We start from the raw sequence: 27988 nt of genomic DNA, 5'->3' as shown, positions 1-27988 counted from the left end.
AATTTAGTGTCAAAATAAACACTGGACTACTGTTAACGAAATCTGAAAATAAATTATTCAGTTTAGAATTTGTCTTACCTTACATAAGCTACAAAGAGCGTACAGGGCGCTCTACACAAATAGCACAGGTTTTTACTGTAGTCTAAATACTAATAGCTCTTTATCAACATCAGCCAGGTAAATTGGTTCTATGAAAGTTAGAGCGATTCAAAAGTTGCTGTTGGTTGACCACAGGAAGATATCCTGAGATTTTATAAGCTGCACTGCAGATCTTGTCTACCTCTTGGACCATCTCGTAGCTCAGAATTGTTTTCCATTGGTGAGCTGTAAATTCACTGTTCAACCTGGCAAAGATTTTGTACAGATATTAACTATTATCAGATCAAAAAGTTCAACTGTAAGAGTTCCTTGGTAAGAAATTAGCTTGCTGTCGAAAAGACAACTCCCACTAGTAACCTGGTTTGTTTTATGTGCGTCTGGCTAAGGCTGTTTTTTGACGATTCTTGCCAATGAATGCGCATAATGGCAAGAGAGTTTCGATATACCTTCACTTGCAATGTTGATTTGCTCCAAAACATTTGTGTTAAAACGGTCATATGCATGAGCAGATGACTGTGTTGGAATACATTGATTTGTTTTATTCAACAGCTAAAAACCTACGATAGCTCCTCAATAAATGTGGCAGATAATTACATATAGCATTAAAACAAATCCATTTTATAAAACCATGCAAAAGGTTAATTATGTGAAAAAACTTTCAAAGTATTTAAGTGATAATAAATCGTTATCTTAGATCTGAGTTATTCAAACTAGAGGTAGTGATCGAGATACTCTGTGCAACTTGCTTTAACCTAGACTGAAGTTTAAACCATCTCTATATATATATTTTTTTAATTTCACCTTCAGGATCTTCATTTTTAAGCTGGTTTTGAACCTTGAATATTGCGAGTTTAAAATAAGTTAGGTGTGAAGTTAGGTGTGGAGTGAGGCGTTGGCTAGAATGTTACATAGTGTGCTCAGGCGATCTTATGTAGACTTGACTGTATTTGTAGGTGTTTAATTTCTACGCAGCACTTTTTTGTTTAACAAGTAAAATGTCATCTTTGCTTTTTGATTGGCTGTTTTAATAAAGCGGATCGCAGAAATGTTTCTGCTTAAAATACCCCTAATTAGATCTTGTGATCAGAGAAAACAGCCAATTTGGAGTATGGCTGCCGTCAGTAGCAAACTAAACCTGGTAACGGAGTTTCTTATTGACCTAACTACAACTATGATAGCAGCACAAAACTGTTTTTCCTTTTCAGCGCATTGCAAAGCATTCCAGTTTGATGAAATTATTTGCTTTGGTACTCCATGAGATGCCTCTCTAACAATTTCTATGCCTGTTATTGTTCAAGCCAAAAAGGAAATTTTCAAATTTAACATTTTTGTAAAATTTATCGATGTGTAGCTTTTTTAAGGAGCCTAATAACACTTTTATGCCTTTTTATTCCAAGGATACAAGTTTCTGCAACCAGATTTGCAGGTAATGAATATGATACTAATGTCATGTAAAAATTTATGCTATATAATACAGCATTGCATATTATTATGTAGCATTACATAGCATTACATAGCATTGCATTGTGTCATAAAGCAGTACCATAGAGTGTTACACAACGTTACCTAGCATTATATAGCGTTATATAGCATTGTACAGCATTACATAACATTATATAGCACTGTATAGCACTATATATTATTGCATAGCTGTATAATGTTATAGTGTATAGCATTATATAGCACTGTATAGCATTAGATAACAATGTAGCACAGTTTCACATTTTTGCACAAATTCACAAACCAGATAACTCACAAGGTTAACTATAGCAACTGGAGAACATAAGCTTTCCAGTATTCATATGAGCACAATTCTACATAGCTGTGTTTAACGCTGATGATGTTAGCTATATGTGGTGCACTCTGCATGCAAAAAAATAAATTCAAAAATTTTAAAATCACACTTAATAGAGTAATTTGACAGTCCCAAGATAAATGTTCACTCTTATAATCACAACTTGATCTATCACTGGTTCCAATTATCACTTTTCTATTACTAGTTCAACTGCAGCTCTACTAACGTTAATTGGTTTCAACTGTGTCACCCTGAATAACTTACACTCACCTGCTTGTGCTATAGAAAGGGTGGGCTTTTTGAGCTATCTGTGAAAGGTTACGGAAGTGCCACTTTACAGCTTCTGGAACAGTCCCCAGGGACATCAGTCTATGCAGGCACAGAAACGTTTTTTTTTTATGAGCATGTAGGAGGCTAAATCAGTTTATATTCAGAGCGAGAGAAACATGACTGTTTGATAGACTCACTATGATACTCTGAGTTGAGTTGATACTACAGTTGAATTGAGACAATCGGAAGTGTTAACAGTAAAAAAAAGGTCTCGGTAAGATAGCAATTTTTTTATAATTTATATTTATTGTAGTTGAGGGATGTCCCTCATTACTGTACAATATTTTAACCTACCAGCTGCATACGGAGTTAGCAAACAACATACAGTTTTATACTAAACCAGATGTTTAGAATAAAACTACATTTTGATGTTGTTTTGTTAAACAACATCAAAATGTTGTTTAACAAAACAACGTTTTTATAATTCATTACATTAAGAAATTAAACAGCTATAATTTGAAAAGGGAAACTAACACAAAATTGTTTTTACTATTACTCTTTATTGCAGTCTTTACTATAATAAGAACCATGTCCGTCCGTCTGTTCAAAGCAACATTAAGAGCGTTAGAAAAAAAGGTTGCACCATATAAGAATTGAACTCATACATTCAGATTTGCAGCCAAGAGAACTACCGACTGCACTACTAGGCAACCTTGTAGTGGAATAATTGTGTTCATAATGATTACACGTGACAATCCCTCACGGCGTACTAGTACTAAATAATATGATAGAAATTAATAAATTTTAAAGACTTGCAACAGGCAAGTAACTACTTAACCTAATAAAGTTAAATCAATAAAGAGTAAATAACTCCCTAACAAGAAGATCAAAAATTTAGACTGAATCTAATTAATTTTTTAAGAGCCAGAATAAGATATCCTAAATCAGACGGACAACCTCAAGTGAAAGTACTTTCATAAAACAGATGTTTTGTAATTTAGTCCAGTCGTTTATCTACATTGTCTTATTTGTTGTTTCGGTCGTACTCGCAGTGAAAACCCTTTAAACTTAAAGTTAACAATGCTAAGGTAGTCTGAATATATCACATTCAGGACTCACTTGTAAATATTCTCAACTGCCGTTTCCTCATTCACAGCAACATCTTCATATCTTACTATAAATATATTGTTTTTATATCCGGCCGCTAGGAGTTGTCTGGCAGCTTCCATGTCTTCAATCATCGCCTCACAGTACGCTGTAATAAAAACAAACAATATAAATGAATTAGGTCAAGTCAAAGATAGTATATAAACTGGAAGTAAAGTAAAAGATAATAGAATTACACTATGACTGTTTTGTCTAAGACTTTAGTACCAACTACCATACATGAAGACATAAATTAATTGAACTAAAATTTCCCCTTCTGAATGTTTTTTGCAGGGCACAAAAACTCAATTTCATTGCTGTTTGCAGCAGCTAGACCTTGTACTTAAATTTTCTTGTAAAAGTTGAAAGAATTTGAATCGCTTTTTGTATTAAATACTTACTCCTTAGCCCTTTGAACTATGATAAAATTTAACTGGGACTGTTATTATAAATTAAACCTCAAGATGAAAAGTTATTCTTCGTGGAGACTTTGTGGTATGTTAAACCAGTGGTATGGTAAGCCAATAGTTCTGTAAAAATATAGAGCACTTCGTGAAATTCATTACAGAGCAAAAACCTATGATAAACCTACGTGTAAATACATGTACTTCTATATAGGTACTTTTGAAACTCTCATATTAAACCCCTGCTTGAAACTGTTGAAATATTATAGATGGTAATTGAAGCTTTTCATGAAAAGATTGCTTTACACGAGAGTCAAACTGGTAATCTAAATCTAGCTTATTTGATGTGAAAAAGTAGGACAACTCCAAATAATGCTGTGCTCGATTGACATTCTTAAAACTTTCATCTTTCCATATACGTAAATAGAAATCTATCTGGCTAGCAACTCAAAAATGCGACTTCGCATGCATTTAGCACAATTGCTCTCAGTGAACGTGTTAATGGAATGTTGTCGGGAGAGTAATGCAGCAATTTGCATTGAAAATACAAGAAATCTCAAGCACAATGTCAAGCTCACTGTTAGTTGTTCGTAAATTCTGCATGTAATTACCAGAAATTATAAATATTGAATTAAATACAATTATTTAAAAAATAAACATTAGAAAACTAAATTAGCAAATGGATAACAAATAAAAAGGTTGTCATGGTTACTCTACTTTTGAGACACAAACATGAAATGTAAGCTCTGCAATGAATAGGTTCAAGCGATCATGAATAAATGCACTTCAACTCTCTCTAATTTAAAATAAATTAGGTTCAATCTGTTTGTTTAAATATTTGTGTTATTTTATACTTATCACATTTTATTTTTTAGTATTTTTAACCTCTTTGCTTTCACGTACAAAATTGCACTGCTTTAAGAATATGAGAAATTTGTCTTGAAAATAACTTCAGGCGTAAAACTGATTTGCTGTTTTGCTTTAAATTTACATATGTTGGAAAAAACACAAGTTAAGAGACCGAAAAGCCATAATTTGACTGCATAATATAGTTGAAAATATAATATAGGTATGCAAGACAAAATGAAACCATTTTTCACAAAGCTTTTTTTGTTGAAAGTTCTTCTCCAAATGGTCGAAAAATCGAAAAAAATTGTAGTTAGCTGAAATTCTTACTCTGCGCATGGTGTTTGAGGCTTGCAATATTTGTGGGGCTTTTTAATGGGGTGTGCATTCGGGAGTTGCACACCCCTCTAGGGTCCCTCAGCAGAAGTAACACCTGCAGCAGAAATATAAATTTAGGTTGAATTTTCAATACATAAAACAGCTTTTTCACTCATATACATGTATTTCATTATCACTGTTACTCTCAGATAGGCGGAGAAAGGAGCACATGACTCTCATACAAGTGTGAGGAAGGAGCACATGACTCTCATACAAGTGTGAGGAAGGAGCACATGACTCTCATACAAGTGTGAGGAAGGAGCACATTACTCTCATGTAAAAACAGAGCAAGAACCCAAGACTCTCAATTAGGAGTGAGACAGGAACACGTGACTCCACCTGTTGATCCCAGGCAAATTATTCTAATCTTATACTTGCCTGCATGGCAAATGCAGAGAAAACTCTTGCATGTGTTTTGACATCTTACAAACTCCTAAGATTGTAGGGGGTATGATATGCCTACTTGGTTAGAATGGTTATATTGATTGAGAGCTTCTGTCCTTTTTATGGTTCCTCAATTACCTTCACCAAAGTACTGAAAGAGATTTGCACCGCTGGAACACTCGGTTTATGTTAAGTACACCTTTTAATTAAATCTAAAAAGGTGCTGTTGGAGCCGCCAGATAGATGTTTGACAGCGAAGTGCTCAGGCTTGCTATAGTAGCTTGTCTTGTCACTAGAAGTCTCAACGATATTAGAAAGGATAAATGTTTTTCCGGGATTAACAAAATGGATTATAGCGCCTTGGATTATAACATGGTAGATTATAACATGTTTACGCAGGATGTGCACTAAAGTTTACCTTTGATGCTTAAGTTTTAATCCAAAGTCTCATTAATAAACTATAAAGCACTGAAAACGAGTGGTTTTTTTATAAGTTGAAAGGGTTTTCGCACTAAATACGGCCAAAACAATAAACAACAATTTATGTGAACAATCAACTGTAGTATATGACACAAACTTCAGTCTTATGAGAATAATTTCACTTTGGGTTGTAAATTGAAATCAAGATATCTAACTCTGGCTTTTAAAAAACTATAATTAAATTCAATTTAAATTTTTATATTTTCTTATTAAGGGGTAATCTATTCTCATTCTACAGCCTAAAGGTACGGCCACACATGCGGAATGTTTTAGCTGAAACCACGAAAATATTCGGAAACTTGAAAATATTTGGCTGAAACTCATAGAATTTTCAAAGCTGTACATGCACTGAAATCGTCGAAGAAACATTTTTAATTGACTGAAGCCAAATACATGTATCAGCGAGTGCGATTTAAGCATTGGTATAGCGGAGGGTATAGCCCATGACACATATATCAACACACTCAAAAAATACCAACGCATTTCAACATAGAAAATACGATGCAACTGATTAAAAAAGGATGTCATTTCTAGCGCAATTTAATTAGTTGCATCGTATTTACTATGTTGAATTGCGTTGGTATTTTCTTGCATGTCGTTATATGCGTCTTAGACTAATCACAAAAGCTGCTACAATTGCGCTAGCTAATTATTTGCTACAGCCAATAGAAAGCGTTTCGTCGACGATTCCGATGTGCATGCACAACTTTGACAACTTCGTGAGTTTTGACTGAATAGTTTCATTTCCAAATATTTTCATATATTTTGGCCAAAACATTCCACACATGTGACCGTATGTTTACAAGGCTCTATTTGTTTTGATTGTACTTGAACATAACTTCTGACTACCTACTCCTAGTGACAGTAGTCCATCTCTATCAATTAATTTTCCCTGGTTACTCACCTTCAACTCTTTGTGTTGGGGCTCCTGTAAGAGCTCCCACACCCAGCTCATTTTAAAGCGTATTGTCTTTATGGCTATCATTGGGCTAGATAGACAAGCTGCTTGTAGAGCTTGCATGCAAGAAAGTTGGATGTTTTTAGCTCTTGACCGACACTCTGTAAAATGTTTGATAAGAATGACAATATGTAACAGGTGTATAAGGAATGATCACTCATAACAGTTTGGATAAAACTGGAACTTCCTGTAAAGACCTGCTTATGGTTGACATACTCTGTTTGATATGTCAGTTGGGCAGGAAATATACAGCTCAGGGTGAGTGTTGAAGGGCCATATCCTTCTCTTGATTTATTAAAAGGTAGGATTATGACAATAACAAAATCAGTTAAAAAGGATTCAAAGGTATTAAAAAAAAAGATTACATGGCTCATTTTGCCAGTTACATTTAATGTAATGGTTACCATAGCAATGAGCAGAATATTATGCTGTGAATTATATAATAGGAAACGTTACTGCAGTTATCCAAACGGTAAAAGCGCGACTGTCAAAATGCAATGATGTTTGAAAATTTTTAAACAGGTATCTAGCAAAATCCACTAGCAAATGTCAGGTAGCAAAAGCCAACTGGCAATAACTAACTCACTAAAAGTAACTTGCAAGAACAGTATTCTGGAGTAGACGCACACCTTTGAAAAAGGCACTAGATTTCGTAATGCTATAGTCGAGGCTGCTGAGAGGAATGCCATCAAAATGGCACCTGTATGTTCTGGCAAGCAAGTCTACGCTGCCGTTCTTGTATGCTGCATTTCCAATACCCTCGTGCGCCATATACCGGATGTGAGATGTGACGCCATACAGAGGTTCATACCTGTTCAAGCAAAAAAGCAGCGAGTTGTAGCGCATGAAACAACATCAAGTTGTAACACACAAAACTAATATGATTAAAAACATTAGCCGATGTTATTTCTGTAAAAATAAATATTATACACTTTCTTGCACATCTATAATAAGATTTGTTAATAATTCAGTAGTATGAAATGTTTAGACAATATTAATAAACAAATTATTAAATAATTTGAAAGGCTCCTGTGTTAAAATTTGAAGGCATGACAGTTCGCCCTTATTATTACGTATATTTAGAGGTGTGGCCATTGTTTTATCTAATTAAATCCATGTCTGGCATTGAATAGTCTTTCTATACACGGCTTCAACTATAGTGTATGTTACTGTAGAACAGCAGATTAGCCGGTCATCAGCTATGAGACCATGACTCGGCACCTTGCAGAACATAATGTGAAAAACACTTTTACTTAGGGATTCTTTTCATAAAATTATTACATTTTTTGTAAGTCATGCAATGATATTAATCAAAAGAGTGTGTTTAAACTACAGAAAGTAGAAACAATTATTACTATTTATTCTCTTGCAAACACTCATGACAAGCCTGTAAAGAAAACCTACTTATTCAAAGCAAGAATGTTGATGGCTATATTTGAGTGCCTGGATGTGTTTAACGAATTTTGTCAAGTCTCGTTGTAAACGTTAATTTTTACTATAATAAGTTCATCAGTATGTCCGAAGCCATGTTTAGAAGTTGGGAAAAAACTGCATCATACGAGATTTGAACTTGTGACATTCGGTATTATGACCCAACACTCTTACATCTGGGTTATCAACAGCCTTCCATAAGTTCAGAATAGTTGTGAGCATACTTATTCTCTGTGCATTGTCGGTAGGCCTGACAATCTGTCTTGGTACACAAGACTGCCAGCGTACAAGTATGAAAGGAAAAGGACTATACAAGTTCAAATCAGTGCTCTATAGAGTAAAGACTAAAATGATGGCTATTGGGAAACAGAAGTAGAAAAAGGCTATTTCGGCAAGCTTAATAGCGTGAGTCTCCTTCTAACGGGTACGAAGGCGCATGAGAAACCCTTAATGTTAATATACAGTAGAACATGGCTTCATCAAAATATTGAAAGTAATATAAAACTTCATGGGTTATTATAGCCAAGTCATAATTATAGGTTTGCCATGTTACTGCAATGAACTTGGAACTTAATAACAAGTATGGTACACAGCTATGTGTTAGCCATAGACATGTGAGCTCTGTATTGGCTCATACGCTGCCAGTCCCAGTGCGGAGTAAGAGATCGGCATGCATAACATATATCTTCATAACTTTTATACAACATGGAATAGTGGTTGTGTAATGCAGATAGTAGTGTGATTGATTCAGATCTTGAGAGTTTTGGTTCGATTCCCATGCGATGCAATACTTTTTTTAATACGCTTAGCATGGCTTCAGACAGACAGATGGATAAATGCAGCCCTTATTATAGTAAATATTACAATTACTAAACCTGTCATAGATAATAATTACAGTAGAATATTATTTATTTTTGTTTTATTTCTGTCTAGAAGGTAAGAAATCACTGCACATAGTAGTGCACATAGTACATTGTAATGTTACATTTTATTGCATATCATGACCACAAGCTACATTAAAGTTACTGTAAGTAACTTTAGTTGCTTAAGTTAACGTACTATTTTATTACTAATTTTTAATATTTACAGTCTGTATATAAAATTTTGATAATTTTTACCAGAGAGTGTTTGCATTGGATAAATACTGTATTTAATAAAATGATGTAATAATGCTAGTACTCACATATAGTACGAGTCTGGGTATCCTTTGAATAATTCTGAGAGAAACGTTGACCCACTTCTGTAATAGGCAACGAGCAAAATTTTAATTGGTTTCGATTGCGTCGTCTGCTGCAGCGGTACTCTGACTAAAAAAGACAAAATAGACAAAATTAAAAATTCAGAGATGATTTGGTAGGTCAAATGACAGCTGACTGGAAGATCCTCCACATATGAAGGCAACCAATAGAGTGGTAACGTGGTCTGTGATGTCATACATGGTGGAATAACATTCTAGTTGTTGCTATACTAGTTTGTATTAAATACTAGAAATTCCACTGTCATACAGCCCACGACCAAAGTGATAATTGAAAAAAAGAAAGTGATAATTCTACTAAAGAATTATCTGAATCAGATGAGTTGTTGTTATTAATTTGAGTAGCGTGTTGTTGAACATTAGCATTTGATGTAGATGGATGCTGTGAGGACCTATTTATCCTCCTATTTATCCTATTAATCCTCCTATTGCGCTGTAATAATCGAGAGACACGTGGATGGCCACTGCGTCGGCCGCGATGTGGTGTTCCGGAAAGTTGTATGTCCATGGTAGTTGCCAAGTTGTTTTGAAATTAAATTCAAAAAGTCAATAATGCAACACAAAAGGTTGTAAAAAATCACACATAATCTACTACTATCTCAAAACTATGCTTTACAAACCGATTTTACCCAAAATCGCCACAAAACATTTGAAAAGCTTGGTTTAATACAACAATAAATCACACCTAATCACACAAAAATCACACCTAATCTACTACTATCTCAAACCTGTTTTACAACACTTAAAATATATTAATTAAAGCTGTAGGCCTAACCTACTGTAAATTAACAATAAGTAACTTAACAATAATGTAATTTAATAATTAATTTAACAACGTTAATGGAATATCTAGCTTAATAATGTAATTTAACAACAACTAGCAATAAGGAAATATGTTTATTATAACTATGAAATGCAAAATTAGAAGTAAAATGGCAAGCTATTGTGTACTATACACAGTTTGAAAGTTGGTTGTGTTGAATGTAGAATGGTATTGATAGCGATCATTAACAGAAAGCAAGTATGAGCGTTGGCTCGTCTGGAAGTTTTCTCCAAACTGCAGCAAAATAAAAGCTGTTATAAAAGTGTTATAAAGCTGTAGGCCTAATCTACTGTAATGCATGTAATTTAACAACAACAATAAGGAAATATATGTTTATTATAACTTTGAAATGCAAAATTAGAAGTAAAATGACAAGCTACTGTGTACTATACACAGTTTGAAAGTTGGTTGTGTTTAATGTAGAATGGTTTTGATAGCGATCTTTAACAGAAAGCAAGAATGAGCGTTCACACGTCTGAAAGTTTTCTGCAAACTGCAGAAAAATAAAAAAACGATCTCGTCATAAAGGGGCGTTGTAGTTCGGCCCTAGCTTGTACATAAGTTGTAAAGAATTTCGGCTAACGTTTTAAATAATGAAACCTCCGATAAGCGGACAAAAAAACATAGGCTGATAAACTGTGTACCACAATTTCGTACCTGTAAATTGGTCTACGCCTCAAACGGTCTACGTTTATTACAGAAACCTTCAAATAAATTTGATTACAAGTAAACAATGCCATAGACTGGTGAAATGAGCACAGTTTTCTCGCGAAATGCGCACTGCTAAATAGTTCTACTATCTGTCGCACGGCTTTATTGGTGTTTCAATTTTCGGTCTTAACTTTTATTAAACCGAGCTTTTCAAGCGTTTTGTAGCGATTTTCGTCCAAATAAATCTGTCTATTTGTGTATAATCCGATCAGATGAGTAAGTTTTAAGATAATAACGACGGTTTACAAAGACTTGGTAACATATTTAAATAGGTTTGTATGTGTTTTGTATCATTATTATAAAGTCAAACATGGATAACTCGTCCACGGATAGCTCGAACACATGGTTAATTCGATCGGTTTCTTTGGTCCGTTCCCATGTAATGATAAATTGCTATAGATAACTCGAACTCAACACTGTTAATTCGAACTGTTTTTTTGCCCAACGGCTACCGAAACGGTTGTTAACGCTTTAGAAAATCACTTTATTCAAAGCCATAGAAGTAAACTTCATCTTTTCGTAATTCATAAGCGTCGTTATTACCACCATCGGCAAAATATTTTGTCAACGACTTTTTTAAAGGTTTGGTGAAATTTGATTTATACTGCTATACGATGAATAGCACGGGCTAGCCGGGTCATGCGCGCAAGGATTTTCGCCACGCACATACAAAACAAAAATCGCATGTTGTTTTTGTTTTGTATGTGCGTGGCAAAAATCTATGAGTGCGTGACCCGGCTAGCCCGTGATGAATAGTTTTCCGACGTTGATTCCGTGTTGAATCAATGTCGGAATGTTGAATGTTTAAAACGTCTTAAAAATTGTTGTAATTAAATGTATACGTTGTCTTAGCTACAAAAAAACTATTCATCGTTTGACCTAAACACAGAATACGTGTGTACATGCAATAAGTATCTATTAAAAAGCGTGAGTGATATAGAATATACCGTAAAACCTCGTAAAACTTCTAATTGAACTGTCTCGGAGTGTTGCTCTTAACGAATCCCAGGTAAAGTAAGGTAATCTTTGCATAAACTTTGAGAAAAAACGGCAAAATTGATCGTGGGTAAAACCCCAAAAGAAAAAAATGTCTTTTCTTTTGAGCATTTCAACAACGATCAAGTTTTGCCAATGTCAATCTAAAAAACGTCCTGGCAATAACATCACCTCAAACAACAAACCAATCTCAAGTGATAGAAAAATCTCTATACTTTTTGATAAAAACGTTTTAAACTTTACATTAGAAGCATTTAATTTGAAACAAGCCATTTGTGCTTTTGATTTATATTATAGTTTGTATATGTACATGTATCTACTAATAAATAAGTAAATATATGGACTTGTGACAGTGCTCTGATAACTTGAACGCTCTGATAATTCGAACACTTTTGTTCGGTCCCGTGAAGTTCGAGTTATCCATGTTTGACTGTACTTTAACGACTTTACGAAACGATGGTTAAATTTGTTGATGAAATTTCGAGACAAGGGTTTGTCTCATTGTTGATGAATAATTTTCGTAAGTTGTGTGCACATGCATTTATCATAAAAACTCTCAAACCTCGCGCCGCTCGTTTGGTCGTGGGATAATTTGGCACCAGCAATCATATGCGGTTTTGAATATGGCAGCACTTATACACTCATAAGTTCTGTCGACCTTCAAACTGCTCAACCCTTAGCACAGCCAAACCTTGGTTCATAGTCAAACTTTAAGATGCAGGATACAGAAATTGAGTGAATATTTGACTCAATATACGTAGTAATTTCTAAGATATTTTCTTTAAACTTCTATGGAATTTTTTTCAAATATTGCAGTTTATGTGAATCAGTAAAACAGTTGCAGTTCACTTTCACAGTTCAGTTCAATGATGCCCAGGTAATATTAAACAGAGCTAATACTCTCCTTAGTTTTTAAACGGCGCATCCCATGATGGTTAGTTCACGTAGCAATAGTAGTAAAAATAAAGAATGCTTTTGTATGAAGAGCAGAAAAACACGAACAAACAACTTCTTACCAACAGTTTCAAGGTTTTTGAAGCTGTCTAGTAGTTAATCTTAAGAAAAAGGTGAAAATGATACAAAAAAGAAAACTTGAAATCTGAAAATAAACTAAAGTTCATGCTAATTAAAAACAAAATGAAAAAGGCACACATAAAAACAAAAGAAGTAAAAATAAGCTTTGTTAATTTAAAATTCACGTAAGCAAATTTATACTTGTTCCAGTATCTCTACTTACACACCATCCATCATCTCTACCTACACACCATCTGTCACCTCTACCTGCACACCGTCCATCACCTTTACCTACACACAGTCCATCACCTCTACCTGCACACCGCCCATCACCTTTACTTACACACTATCTATCACCTCTACCCACACACAGTCCACCACCTCTACCTACACACAGTCTGTCACCTTTACCTACACACAGTCCATCACCTCTACCTACACACTGTCTGTCACCTCTACCTGCCAACCGTCCATCACCTTTACTTACATACAGTCCATCACCGATAGCTTTGATCAGTTATTTGATAACAACTAGAAATGATTGTGTGTCGTTGTTTAGGCCAGTTGGCAATAAACTGAAACACTCAAACTTTAGAATGATTGTGCAAAAGCTGTTAGCTGAATTTCTCAGTTATTTTATGGAAACTCCATCGCAATTACTACTTCAATAATTAGTTTCCATAGCCACACATCCGTAACAAAATATGTTCATTACTATTGAACATGACACTATTTTAAACAATAGCTTCAGATAAAACAAATAGAGATAGTAGGCCGTTAGCCTTAGTGCAAAGATTTCCAATAAGCTGAGTTACCAGCCCGTTACTTGGCCATAACTAAAATCGCTGTTTGTCACTGATCTGTACATGTACTGGTGCTTTTGGACAACATTTTAAATTGTCTCACAAGAAAATTGTGGTACAATAAAATTAAGGTTGTCTACCCTAACAAAATGTTTATGGAAGTATAGGTTTTGTCTGTCACAGTGACAGAAAAAACCTCTTCGCAAACGAGTCAATGAAAACTCCGCCAAGAGAGTGCAACTCCCAATTATCACCTACCTAAATCGGGTTTGGAGATGATGTGGTAGAGGCGGGTTTCTAGCCAATTTTTGTATCTCCATGGATCACAGCTGACAGTTGGTAAAAATCCAAAGAGATCTCGTACGCAGTACGTTTTGGTTAACTACAATGTTAGAACATACACACAATGTAGTGGCCGGAATTCCAAACATGCAACTCACAATTTTGGATGGGCTACCTATAAAGGGTGAGCTAATTTGCTTGATCTAAGGCTAGATGATGGTTATCATGTATATTTCTAATGTGCGCTATTAACTCTTAGTCTAGACCGTTTTAAAATAAATAGACTGCTAAATAAATAGCAGCCTGTTACATATATACCAGTGTATTGATATATATATATATATAATATATATAATAGATATATATTATATATACATTATATATAATATATATTATCTATATGTATATATACATACATATATATATTTAAATATATATATATATATATATATAGCAGTGTGCTATATATATTGTCTCCTATATATACGTAGGCGACAAATTTAGTGTTTAAGAAAGAACAATCTTAGAATTCTATATATAACTAAATAATATACATTTTCTGCTCGCCGGTCGCCATGATTGGAGTTTAGAAAAAAATATTGCACCATAAAGGAATTAAGCTCGCAACATGCGACTTGGGTTGCCCGACACACCACCACCTGAGCTTATCATTCACCCTCTATTGTTTATAGATTATTGGGCATACAATTTTTCTCTGGGTTTTATTAACACTCCTGACAATCTCTCTATTAACAATGAGAATGGAATTTTAATCATAAGATTAGTTTTATTAACTATTTTCATGCTTTGTGTAGCATTCATAGATAACTTAGTTTTTTTTAAATTTGCTCATTTAATCAACTGTCTTAAGGTAGTGATGGAATCTTTATGTTTAACTATCAACAAAAGAGTAGGAATACATAGCCATCATACCGCAGAAAAACTGCAATTATTAATTTGTGATGAGGCATCATTTATTTCCAAACATTGTAATTATACAAGCAACAAACAAGTACAATACAACTATAATTACTCATTGATTTGCTCTAATATTTCACCAACAGCCAGTTCACCAATACACTTGTTAACTACTTGTGTAATACTAGCCAGTGCTGTTGACCAGCAGCAATTCTTACATTGTATGGTGTTAGAGCTGCCACTAGTTTGTAGCCTTCACATTGAGGCTGCTGACTCAAATTCAACTGGTCAGCAAGTGGCCCGACCCAGCAGACCTTGTCCAGCAAGTTTATAGCGCAATGCAACTCTGTGCAATTCAAGTCATGGCAGCTGCACTCAGACCTCCTCCAGGACTTGCTCATTGTTTTATACTTTATGTTGGAGGCGTTACCTGTAGAAATCATTTTTATTCAGTAAACAAAATGATTGATAATTGCTTTACCGATGACTAGTTTTTATAAAATTCTGTTTTCTTTTTGCTAAATCAACCAATCACAAACTATATTTTGATTAAATCAACCAATCACAAACTATATTTTGATTATATCAACCAATCACAATTATAGTTTGGTTAAATTAACCAATCACAAACTGAAATTTCGTTAATTCAAACCAATCACAAACTTTAATTAGGTTAAATCAACCAATCCCAACCTATACTTTGGTTAAATCAATCAATCAAAACTGTATATTAGTTAAAGCAACCAATCAAAAACTATATTTTGTAAAATTAACCTATCACAAATTGTCTACCGATTTCAACTAAAGGCCTCTGCAAGATTTGTAACATCTACTTGTACCTGAGGGAGTCATCCTTCCATGCCACTAAAACCAATCTTCAAGTGTAAATCATAATTTGGAGGATTAAACTGTTTTCTGTTGAGATTAAACAAGTAAACACAGACCGACGGGTTACAGTTTAGAAATAACACAGTCTACAGGAGAAGACAGCATCAAAGAATATGTCAAACATTTGCATTTTTCATTTACTATGAGGTTTTCTAGGTTTATCGTATATTTTGCTGTCTAGTGTCCGAGACAAACCTTTGCTTTGTCCTTAGGCACGCATAGCCTTAGGTCCCTACATGTCATATGCAGGGTAAATGCAGCTTATAAAGAGAAGCCAGGGAAATTTAATTAAGGCAGACACTTTTAAACAATATAGCTTACTGTATGCGCTGGTCAAGGCAAAAAGGCCTGTGACAGAGGAGTCTCCTAGAGAAAGAAATACAGTCGTACCTCAACATATGAGAAACTTGAGATACAAGGAAAGTTCCGAGCAAATTTTGCCTTGGGATACGAGAAAAATTAGAAGGTTCACGAAGCAGCAGAAAGGTGGCTAAGTATGTGAGAGGCCACTTATGGGAACCATCGCATCACTCAGCCTTTCTAGTCATATCAGTTTGAAAAGATTTAAATTGCGGAAAGCTGCCTCATACTCATAACAATCATAATAAGGATGTCACAATAAAAATAATAACAATATGTCTCAATGTCATGATCATAATTAAAAGTTGACAAAGGTTTATATATAACTCCCCTTTCTTGCACACCCCATTGTAAATGTTTATTTATATAAAACTCCCCCTTCTTGCACACCCCATTGTGAAGGCAGAGTGAAAAAAACGAGGTTTGTAATGCGGCGAGTTTGATAAAATGCCACAGCATTTAGGCTATTTCACACTATATCACCGTATCTCAGCGTTGATGCCAAAATACTTCGGTGATCGTCGATGATAACGATGTTCACATTATCATAAACCTATCCTGTTTGCATCAAAAAATACTCTGAGGTGTAGTGTTCCCACTTTTCTTTTTAAATTTTTGCGAAGAAATGTTTTTGTTTCCACATGCTGGAATTAATACTAGTCTCGCAGCGACTATCATAAACAGATTTAAAAAAATCATGTTATTCGTGAATTACTATCACAGAAATGGTTCACATTTAAAAGGCGGTCGTCGACGCTCGGCGAAATATCGGAAAAGTTTGACAGCTGCAAACTTTCCCGACGTGTCCGTGTTGCTTCGTCGATGCCATCGGTTCACTGTTCACATAGTTACCGACGAACGCCGAAAGGAAAACGGTGAAAAACAGCGCTATAGTGTGAACCAGCCTTTAGATGGTAGTAAACAATAAGTTATCAGTGAAGCTGATGCGGAACAAGTCATGGTTTCAGTATTAGAAGCCTTCCTATTGAATGATTGTCAGGCTAGATCTGAAATGTCACGCGACTGGAGACTTGAGTGAGACAATGGACATGTAAAAGAAAAGATTTTGCAATCATTTGACAGGTAATTTGATGCCTAGCACTTCAATGCCTGACCATTTCTACTATACACAATCAGATGCGCTGGCACGCTTGATCGTGTCTTTAACTGGCTAAAGCCGCTTGCCAATACAAATCCTTTGTCCTGTAACAGTCATGGAGCTATCAACCATAATTAACCCAACTCCATACTCTTATATCAAATGTAAGTTGCCTGCACATTGGCCTAAATAAGCTGGGACAGCACTCCGGTAATTATAAAGCAGCCACTATAATAGTGGTTGGTAAAACAACTTACAGAAACATCCAATCAAAAAGCAGCAGCCAAATTTTATGAGAAACTAGAAAAGAGCCGGGCAATGCCCAGAATTCCTTTCATTTTCAATAAGACAGACTGCAGGTGGGCGTCTACGAGGCTGGTTATCAGGAACCAGATGGAGTTTTGAAGCAAAATATTTTAATGACCTGGTGGAAGTGACAGAATATATGATTGTGTGTGAAGTTTGAATGAAATCAGCCAAAAAATGTGAATGCGCTTAGTGTTAACACAGACCAATAGACAGACAGAACAACAAAGTAGGTTTATTAATATAAATTTGTGCATTATATGTTTATTTATATGATATTATATACATGCATGTTTTGTGTATTATATATGTTTATTTATAAATATTATTTGTATAATATATGTTTAGTTATATATATCATGTGCATTATATATGTTTAGTTATATATATCATGTGCATTATATATGTTTATTTATATATATCATGTGTATTATATATGTTTAGTTACATATATTATGTGTATTATGTATGTTTAGTTATATATATTTTATAGATTTTGCCGATATCAAAAATGTTAACTTCCAAATCAATTCACAGACTAAAAACAACTCACAAGCAGCAATCTGGTTTTTGACTTAGTGTGCCGTGTTCAGAAAGTTTATCAAACTTAAAAGCTCATGAACTCTACAGAAGTAGTAGGCTTACAGTTATTCCTTTTGTCGGTATACTTCAATAGAAATTAATGACATAAAAAAATGTTCACCCCAACCGCCACCTGCTGTCACCTTTTTACCTGCTAAGCTTCCTTCAAAATCACATGGTCATGTGTATCTATGATGGATTTTGCATTGAACACTAATGAAACTAATAGTTTTATTACATAAATTATAATGGTAAACCTGGTGATGCCCAGGATTTCTTTCATCTTCAATCAAACGGCCCGCAGGTCGGTTTTTGAGAGGCTGGTTCCCAGGAACCAGACAGAGTTTTGGAACCAAATATTTTTAGTGACCAGGGGGATTAAATCGGCCAAAACGCGCACTGACAATAAGGGGATTATTAGGAGATATAGATTTTAAAGCCTCATCAGCCAATCACACGCAAGGTTTAAGCATCACCTTGTATCATTTCGTACATTTTGCTATTTAGCGTCCGAGACCAACTTTTGCTTTGTTCTTAGGCACGCATAGCCTTGGATCCATACATGTCATATGCACGGTAAAAGCTGCTTATAACGAGAAGCCACGGAAATTAAAGGCGGACACTTCCAAACAATAATTATAGCTTATGCGCTGATCAAGGCAAATAGCCCTGTGACAGAGGAGCCTCCTAGAGAAAGAAATACAGTCATACCTCAACATATTTATCATATGTCGTACCTTAACATATGAGAAATTTGAGATACAAGGAAATTTCCAAGCAAATTTTTGCCTTGGGATACGAAAAAACAAGAAGACTCTTGAGGAGGCAGCTAGGTCGCTGAGTATATGAGAGGCTGTTTATGGGAACAGCATCACTAGGCCATTCTAGTCGGATCAGTTTGAAAAGGTTAAAAAAAGGGCAAAAGCAGTTCAAAAAGAGCTAAGCTAAAAAAAGTAAAAAATGATAACGGAATTAAAATTAAGTTTAGTGTAACGTAATATGAACAGTTATTTTTAAGTGTGTTTAAGCTAAGTTCATTTACATTAAATTTAAAGTTTATATCAGATTATGTACTGTCACAGAAGTCTAGTGTACCGAATGCGCTGCTGTCAAATCTCTCACAGACAGCCATCAGCCGCTACGTCTGTCTCAAAGGTAAGACCACCATACAGTACTGTACATAGTAATATTACATTTTATTGTAGATCATAACAACTAGATAAGTATTTATTACTTTGTGAACATAGGTACTAAATTAGAACAATTAAATACACATTTTTCATTGTAACATCCCAATTTTAGGTGTTTTTTTGATGGTGGGAATGTGTTAATTTGCATTTAGTTATTTAATGCCAGAAAATATTTTTTAAGATATGAGAGGATTGACATACGAGCTCAGTCCTAGAACACATAAAGCTCTGATGTCGAGGGATGACTGCAGTTCACAAATGAGGCAGCTTTCCTGTACACGCCCTCCGGCATCTGCTGTCAAATACTTTTGAGATAACAACTTACGAGGCAAGTACACATGTGCTGTTTCTATCTCAGAGAGATTCTGAGGACAAGAGGAGTTGTCTGCCAGTCCTTTTGTTTGAAATTTATCATCACATCGACATAAGCTTTGATGTGGCTGAAAATTAACAGACGAATCTATTTACAATCAGAGAGTCATGATATAAGATCCTAAGCTAAACCTATTGCATGTAGTTAAATCTAGAGCAAAATTATGTCTAGCCATTCCAATCAGGGAAATTGTAGGAACACAGGCTAGAGATCTAAGCAGCATAGCACATAGAAGAATACTAGTGCTAACAGGTTCTATTGTTGAACTCAGGTTATTATTGCAACTGATTTTAAACTTGTTTTAGATATTTCTTAAAATAAACTTACACAAAATTATTGTAGGTTTTATCAAAAGTATCAGTATTTTTTATCCTTTGCATTCTAATGGATCAAGTTTTGACAATTTTAATTTTGAAGCATTCTGGCAAGTCAGATAACCAAACATAAAAAAATCGATGATCGGAAAACACCGATACGTTATGATGAATTCACTAAAGTCGGGTGTGAGTTTATTTTTAAAACTCCTGTTAGTCATGTTCAGTTAGAGCTATCTGTTAACACCATGTAGTTAGGCAGAGGCTTCTATGTGAAAGCTTTCAAAATCCAGGCCATTTGAAGCATCAGTTTTTTGTAACAGACCATAGGTCGAAAAAGAACTACAGCCTAAACCATCCATTTGAACACATATATAAATAATCGTATATTAATGTTTAGGGCAGCTTTAGACGGCTGTAGCCTAGAAAAGCATCAAAAATATGTTTTATTTGGCAACATTTGCAGTGTGTTGCTGTGGTTGGACTTGTTTTTAAGGGTTTCACCAAATATCATTTGATTATGAGCATATTTAGATATACAGTCAAACATGGATAACTCGAACTTCACGGGACCGAGCAAAAGTGTTCGAATTATCAGAGCGTTCAAGTTATCAGAGCACTGTCACAAGTCCATGTATTTACTTATTTATTAGTAGATACATGTACATATGCAAACTATAATATAAATCAAAAGCACAAATGGCTTGTTTCAAATTAAATGCTTCTAATGTAAAGTTTAAAACGTTTTTATCAAAAAGTATAGAGATTTTTCTATCACTTGAGATTGGTTTGTTGTTTGAGGTGATGTTATTGCCAGGACGTTTTTTAGATTGACATTGACAAAACTTGATCGTTGTTGAAATGCTAAAAAAAAGACATCTTTTTCTTTTGAGCGCTTTACCCACGATCAATTTTGCCGATTTTTCTTGAAGTTTATGCAAAGATTACCTTACTTTAACTGGGATTCGTTAAGAGCAACACTCCGAGGCAGTTCAATTAAAAGTTTTACGAGGTTTTACGGTACATTGTATATCACTCACGCTTTTTGAATGGATACTTATTGAATGTACATACGTATTTTGTGTTTAGGTCAAACGATGAATAGTTTTTTTTAGCTAAGACAACGTATACGTTTAATTACAACAATTTTTAAAACGTTTTAAACATTCAACATTCCGACGTTGATTCAACACGGAATCAACGTCGGAAAACTATTCGTCACGGGCTAGCTGGGTCACGCACTCAAGGATTTTCGCCATGCACATACAAAACAACATGCTGTTTTTGTTTTGTATGTGCGTGGCAAAAATCCTTGAGTGCGTGACCCGGCAAGCCTGTGCTATTCATCGTATAGCAGTATAAATCAAATTTGACCAAACCTTTAGAAAAGTCGTTGACAAGAATATTTTGCCGATGGAGGTAATAACAACGCTTATGAATTACGAAAAGATGAGGTTTACCTCTATGTCTTTGAATAAAGTGATTTTCTAAAGCGATAACAACCGTTTCGGTAGCCGTTGGGCAAAAAACAGTTCGAATTAACAGTGTTGAGTTCGAGTTATCTATAGCAATTTATCATTACGTGGGAACGGACCAAAGAAACCGTTTGAATTAACCATGTGTTCGAACTATCCGTGGACGAGTTATCCATGTTTGACTGTATTTAGTAAATTTCAAAATGTCCTACTTTTTTGGCAAATTGCCCAGAGATACCGACACAAATTGATGAAGGTAACCTGGGTTCACAGGGCCAATATTATACACACCCAATACAAATGGCAACTTGATGAAAAGTATCAGGGAATAAGCGGTTGTCCAAAAATGCTATTGTTTATGGATATTATTAGTTTTATATATATCTTATTATCACAATTATTAATAGTATTTTTGTAGAGACGCACTTGATAGTAGGAGTACATGTGGAGTCTGTCAGTACAGTAGCCTACACAGGCCTCCGCAGACACCTGGTTAGAGGAGACATTCTGCTTTGCCATCCACTGAACCTGCCAGGAACTAAGGCTATAGCAGCCAAGCCTCTCCATAGACTTCTCTTTCTCTGAATCTTGTCTCTCCGTCCTATAATATCCTCTCTCGTTATCATGACTTTCTTTAAGCAAGTCTTTTTTGAGAAAGATGAGATTGCAAGTAGCCCAGTGGCTTAAAGTAACTGTCAAGCTGAGTGAAGAGGAAAAAGCTAGCAGATATCTGGTTTATAGCTAGTTGGTAATCTATATACATTAATCTCTATACATATATTTCTCAAAGCTGGTCATCCGTCGTTGTATATGTCCAGCTATAGCTATTAAAATCTTGAAATTAAAACTTCGCAATCTGATGAATTTGATCTCAGAACATCCCGTTCATGAGTCCGGCATCTTACTAACTAAACCACACGTGCTTAATAGATTTTTTAGGCAATATATGTCGCTACATGGGAGCAAATAGGCTTCCGCTTTCGGTCACGACACAAAGTTAGGGCGTAACGCCATGAGAAGAGGTAGCTCTTATTAGTAAGCTTACTCAAATTATTCATTGGCAATGTGCCAGGCTAATAGCAAGTGGCAGGCAACTCTCATTACCTCTCATTGTTAATTAGCTGATTTTTAATACTAGCACAGCTAGTCTATATATAAATCTAAATGTTTGTCTGTTAGTCTGTGAAAACGTTTCCACATTTTGTGACTGCTTTCGTCAAAACTTCTCACGCATTATGCTTCATGCCTTCCGCCAGATCATCAATATATTTTGCTGCAAAACTCCATCTAGTTTCTGAGAACCAGCCACTTAAACAGCCACTTAAACCGCCACCTCCGGGCCATCTGATTAAAAATGTAAAAAATCTATCTTAAGCATTAAAGGTTAAAATACAATACTAAAAAGTATGCAACAGATAGTTACATCATAGGAAAAAGAAAATATAAACAGCAATGGCATGTTTACTTTACATCTTTAAAGGTTGACTTGCAATAAAATTCACATTACCGTTATTTGATATCAAAAGATTCACCATGTCTTACTGTGTTGTGTTGTAGGTACAAAATATGTGGAAAGGTGATTACAAGCTCTTAAAAGCTCAAAAACGAAAAGCCGCCGTAGATTCAACACAACAGAGTAAGACATGGTGAATCTTTTGATACCAAATAACTTTAATGTGAAATTTGTTGCAAGTCAACCTTTAAGCAATGCTAACGTGCACAACTAAAATAGTATGAAATCCACAGAAATTTTGAAAAGTTACTTCAACTAATATTTTGTGATTTTTCTTCAATATCGTATACAAATACTTGGCATGGCTACAGTTGCTTTTGCAAAAGAAGCAAATAATATAAATGTTAATGAAGAATGGACAAAGTGTAGAAGCTAAAAATGGTTTATACCCTCTACATGTACAAACAGCAACATCATAATAGCGGCGCACCATGTGTAAGCTGTGCAGCCTCCAAATATGCTGACAGAGACACAACATGAAGTACTTTACTATCTTCCTAACACCACCAATGTTTTTTGTTTCATTCAAACACCCCTCTCTGACCAATTGATAATAAACCCGCGCTGTAACCACTGGACCAGTCTGCTCTTAATTCAAATACCCCTAAAGCCTGGTTAACACTATATCGCTCTACTTTGGAGTTGTCCTTTCGGCGTTCATTGTCGATTATGTGCGCTATAAACCGATAGCATGCCAAGGAAATGCGGCATCAGGAGAGTTTGCAGCTGTCGAACTTTCTTGATATTTTATTAAACCTCAACGGCAGCCTGTACAACGGCAGCCTGTACAATGTGCATCATTTTGATGGTAGTACTTCGCAGTTGTGGATAGCATGATTTATTTATTTCCGTTTATGGTAGTTGCTGCGGGACTACTATTTGATTTGATCACGGGAAAAAAAGAGGTTCCTTTGCGATAAAAAAAAAATGAGAACACTACGTTATATATGGAGTTTGCATTTTACATCATCTTACATTATTTTACATTTTACATTATTCACCTTTGCTGATGCCGTGAATAGGTTTGTGATAGTGTGAACAATGTTATTATCAACGCTGAGATATGGCGATATAGCGTGAACCAGCCATAAGTGAGCACTAAGTCTACCAGCGCCATAATAAACACATCAAATTGAAATAGTTGCAGGAAATCAAGTTGACTAGAATAGCTGAAGTTAGAGATGTTCTCTCACTAGATTCCTAAACTACTGGAGTCGATGAGGCTTGAAGTTGTGAAACCTTAGCAAAAGTCTAGTACATGTGTGGAGCCATTTGCAGCGCTAAATGTCAGTTTATAGCGTTACATTTTAGTAGACCTCCCTAGTAACTTCACTCGACATACATCCAAAATCACTCTGTACTGTGTTTACTTTATTTAACCATAAAAACCAAGTTAGTGAAATCAGTTTATGAATTATGTAAGAAATATAGGTAGGTATGATGAGATGCTTTTACGTAGTCAAACCTTGACTTGTATCACCGTAACATATAAACCTTTTGGCATGCAACCAGAAATTTGAAATGTGAACATGTGGTAACCCACCGATATGGAAACAGTCTCAGCAAAAAAGGAAGGTTGGATCCAGCTGTCCAGGAGGACCGTGCATACCCCTCTATTGAGAAGCTTTGAAGATAACAGAACCAGAGGGTCAAGAGAAGCAGAAAGACTCCACAATTTAGTAAAGACCGCCTCTTCATACCAGTAGAAAAAGGTAAGTAGCTGAGCTGTAAGGTAGATAAGAGAGACAGAGGGTAAAGAAAAGTTAACAGACACCACACTTACAGTATAAACTGTCATATGTAAGGGCAAAAGAGAAGTGTGCTGTAAATAATTTATCTACAGACAAAACATAATCACCAAAGAAGGATTTAACCAAAAAAATTCAGCATCCCACATGTATGTTTAAAAATTGATTCTGGATTCGTGCTCTCTTGCTGCATCATTCGTTAACACAAATTTCACACTACCAATACTGTAAATAACACTGCGCTAAAACAAACTATACCAAGTTTGTAATCAGTTCAATTCTACTCGCACCCAAAAACACAGAATTGCACCTCTTATCAGTAAACCTAATATTATCTGTCTCATAGACACATTCATTAGAGTTGATTGTATAAAAGAAACCCATACATAGACATAAAACCATTTCATTGACCATCATGCTTTGAAAAATTAACATAGTCTGACTGAGGGTGTATCTTTATGAAATGAGCTCAACTTGTTGACTGGTTTAGATTATAAAAACCGTTTCAACATTTTGCCAGCCATAAAAACTTACAATCTTTACAGATTATATTACTTTAATATGATCCTTTTGTGGCATCATAATAAAAACATGAGCTGATACAGACTGAGTGAAGCATACAGTTAATTTCTCTTAGATTATTAATAATGTGCCAGTTTGTGACGTCGCTTTGCTATTGTTAAGCTCCATTGACACAAGAATGTTCACTCTAGGAGTAATATTTTTATGAATCGGTCTAGAATGTTAATACTAGGGAAAACAACTTGCCATATTCTGCCATTTCAGCATTGCATGCCTCAACCACCTGTATTTAATTAAAGATTTTATTGGGGTATTTCTATGGTTTTGCTATTGGTATACCTTTGCACCCAAGAAACTGTTACCTTGTAAGGTGAAACAGGGCATTCAACATATTAACCAATTTAGAGATGCCAGTGTGACATGTTGAAGCAGGTCTAAAATGGCTATTGATTTTTAATGAGCCTTTGAGAGCTGCAGCAGTGGTGATAATTAGACATGTAAATGATCAATATTTGTATATTGAAGCCGATATGGGAGTGTGTAAAAGTCATTCTCCTTATACATGCATGGAACTGAAGCTATTATGTACAGCAACATTACATTGAAGGCTCTCCCCTGCTCTAAGATAAATAAATGCAACCAAACCTCTACACATGAGTTTAATTGGTTCCAATATTTCTAATATTTTTAAAACATTGTATGCTGAAACGAATATTTTCATAAACTATTCCTAAGCCCAAAACTTCTAAAATGCCCTAATAAATATTGTAAGTAAATACAATAATAATAAGCATACATATAAAAGAGATGGAAAAATAAGCTGAAAAAAATTAGATTTCATTGAAATGTGCCAAATGTTCACCTTGGTAGGCAAACTAGGATTACAGCTGTTCTAGCACCAGCAAACACACTGAGACTAGAACATTATAGACAGTAAGGACCACAGGCTTAAATATAGCAACTATAGCAAGAAAGAGTAAAATACCAACAAAAGGGCACCAATTTAAAAAAGCTAAAAATTCTGCTACAAAATAATCGTGACAACATCTAAAAAGGAGTCTAGCAGTGCAAGCTGAGAGCTGACAGTCTTTAAAAGTTTACTACAAAAACAGGGTGTAACAACAAGCTTAGCAAAGGCCTAAGAAAGGAGACAGCGAGGTAAATAGTCAGAGAGTGCAGTAAGATCTCACAGACAGCAGAATTCAAACAGTACATAACAAAGACCAGCAGCAATACATTGAATCATATATAGGAACACAAATTACTGTATACATTATACATTAATGATATGATGCATGTACAAAACATAGAGTTAGGTAGGTGCGAATAACTAACCTTGTATTAGCAAGTAGAAAGACAACAGCTGGATGAGATGAATAGGTAGTTAGGAAGACAGGTGAGAAAATGGATAAGTATGGATAAGTATGGATCAGCAGAGAGACGATGAATAGAGCATTGCCGCACAACACTGAGCATGCTTGTACATGCAGCAAGGTGAAAATAAAAGAGGGGTTTGTCAGAGGAATCAATTATCGGGAACGGGGATGGTAGGAAAAAGGGACACGACTATCTAGCAGAATGAGTTGCAAATGAAATGGTCAGAAGGAACAGGAAATAATGAAACAGAATTGAAGCTAAAACTAGAAGCCATTTTATGAGAAATATATCAGACTACTGGCATGGGAAGATCAGAATAAGACATTCAGATGAGTAAAAAATGGATACATAAAGAGAGAAGCTGAAACTCTGTTGGCTGCTGTTCAAGACCAAATGGAATAAACAAAAGAAAACGCAAAGAGCCAGGAGTCATTTTATGCAAGAGTGTGCAACAAAAGTGATGAAATGATGCTTCTTCTTTGGATCGCATATAGCAAATTGGCAGAATGTGGTAAAAAGTCACAACTCAGTTGCATTGCTATATGAAAGATTATGAAGAAACAATATGAAATTGTAAAAGCACCAAACTGTTACAATGATCGTAAATATTTAAATTGATGATGCGATCCAAGCAATATTAACTATTATTACAGTATGTTAATATTATGCAATATTACGATGATTAATATGATGTTTGATAGACTAAACTTTTTATTTTAAGAAGAAATAAGTCAATCATGGTTAGCAGAAACCTATTAACAAACTCTGCTGTCCAATCATGTCGCAGTTTACTCCTATTCATCCCCATTATGCCATAAAGAATTTTTCATCACAGCAATTAGTTGTACTAACCTGCTGTACCTGCCAATCACTTGCTGTACTTGTCAATCACCCTCTACTTCCTATCATTCAATCTTCAGACAGGACAGTGTGAAAGTGCCACCAGTGCATCTGTTTCCCATGAATACCTGTTTCAAAAAGGCTTGAGATACCTCACATAACCGAAATGCCATACAGTCAACCGGCATTAGTAGGAGCTACTATAACTAGACCATGCATTGATGTAGTAGAACAATCCAAACTAATCGCTATTGAACAATGTAAATACCATTACTGCATACAAAAGCTGAGTTCAAGTCAATATACTATAGAAAAGGTCTACTGGGTCTAATGGAATTTGAATCTCTTTGTTAACTTGACTAAGAAGGACAATGATACGACTGACATTCGCTTCACCTTGAATTAACA

The 27988-nt window shown here is 35.1% G+C and overlaps 1 protein-coding gene across 2 annotated transcripts; it reads right to left on the bottom strand.

Annotated features, from left to right (window-relative positions):
• Positions 1-169: 169 nt before the first annotated feature.
• Positions 170-27738, bottom strand: LOC137408405 (carbohydrate sulfotransferase 4-like). Of its 2 annotated transcripts, XM_068094922.1 has the most exons (13): positions 27593-27738; positions 24637-24818; positions 22007-22181; positions 19744-19858; positions 15212-15423; positions 14052-14175; positions 9375-9498; positions 7390-7571; positions 6707-6861; positions 4891-4993; positions 3284-3419; positions 2165-2263; positions 170-344 (listed from the first exon to the last, which is right to left on the bottom strand). In XM_068094922.1, the coding sequence occupies exons 2-13, from the start codon at positions 24789-24791 to the stop codon at positions 170-172; spliced, it is 1755 nt and encodes a 584-aa protein (XP_067951023.1). In that variant the 5' UTR covers positions 24792-24818; positions 27593-27738. The 2 variants fall into 2 exon arrangements, with proteins under 2 accessions (XP_067951023.1, XP_067951024.1); XM_068094923.1 differs by lacking the exon at positions 24637-24818.
• Positions 27739-27988: the final 250 nt, after the last annotated feature.

The sequence above is a fragment of the Watersipora subatra genome, chromosome 11 (genome assembly GCF_963576615.1).
Source record: "Watersipora subatra chromosome 11, tzWatSuba1.1, whole genome shotgun sequence".
In the NCBI taxonomy this organism is placed as follows: domain Eukaryota; kingdom Metazoa; phylum Bryozoa; class Gymnolaemata; order Cheilostomatida; family Watersiporidae; genus Watersipora; species Watersipora subatra.
The sequence above is the reverse complement of the archived record's forward strand: the minus strand, read 5'-3'. Positions and strand labels throughout refer to the sequence as shown.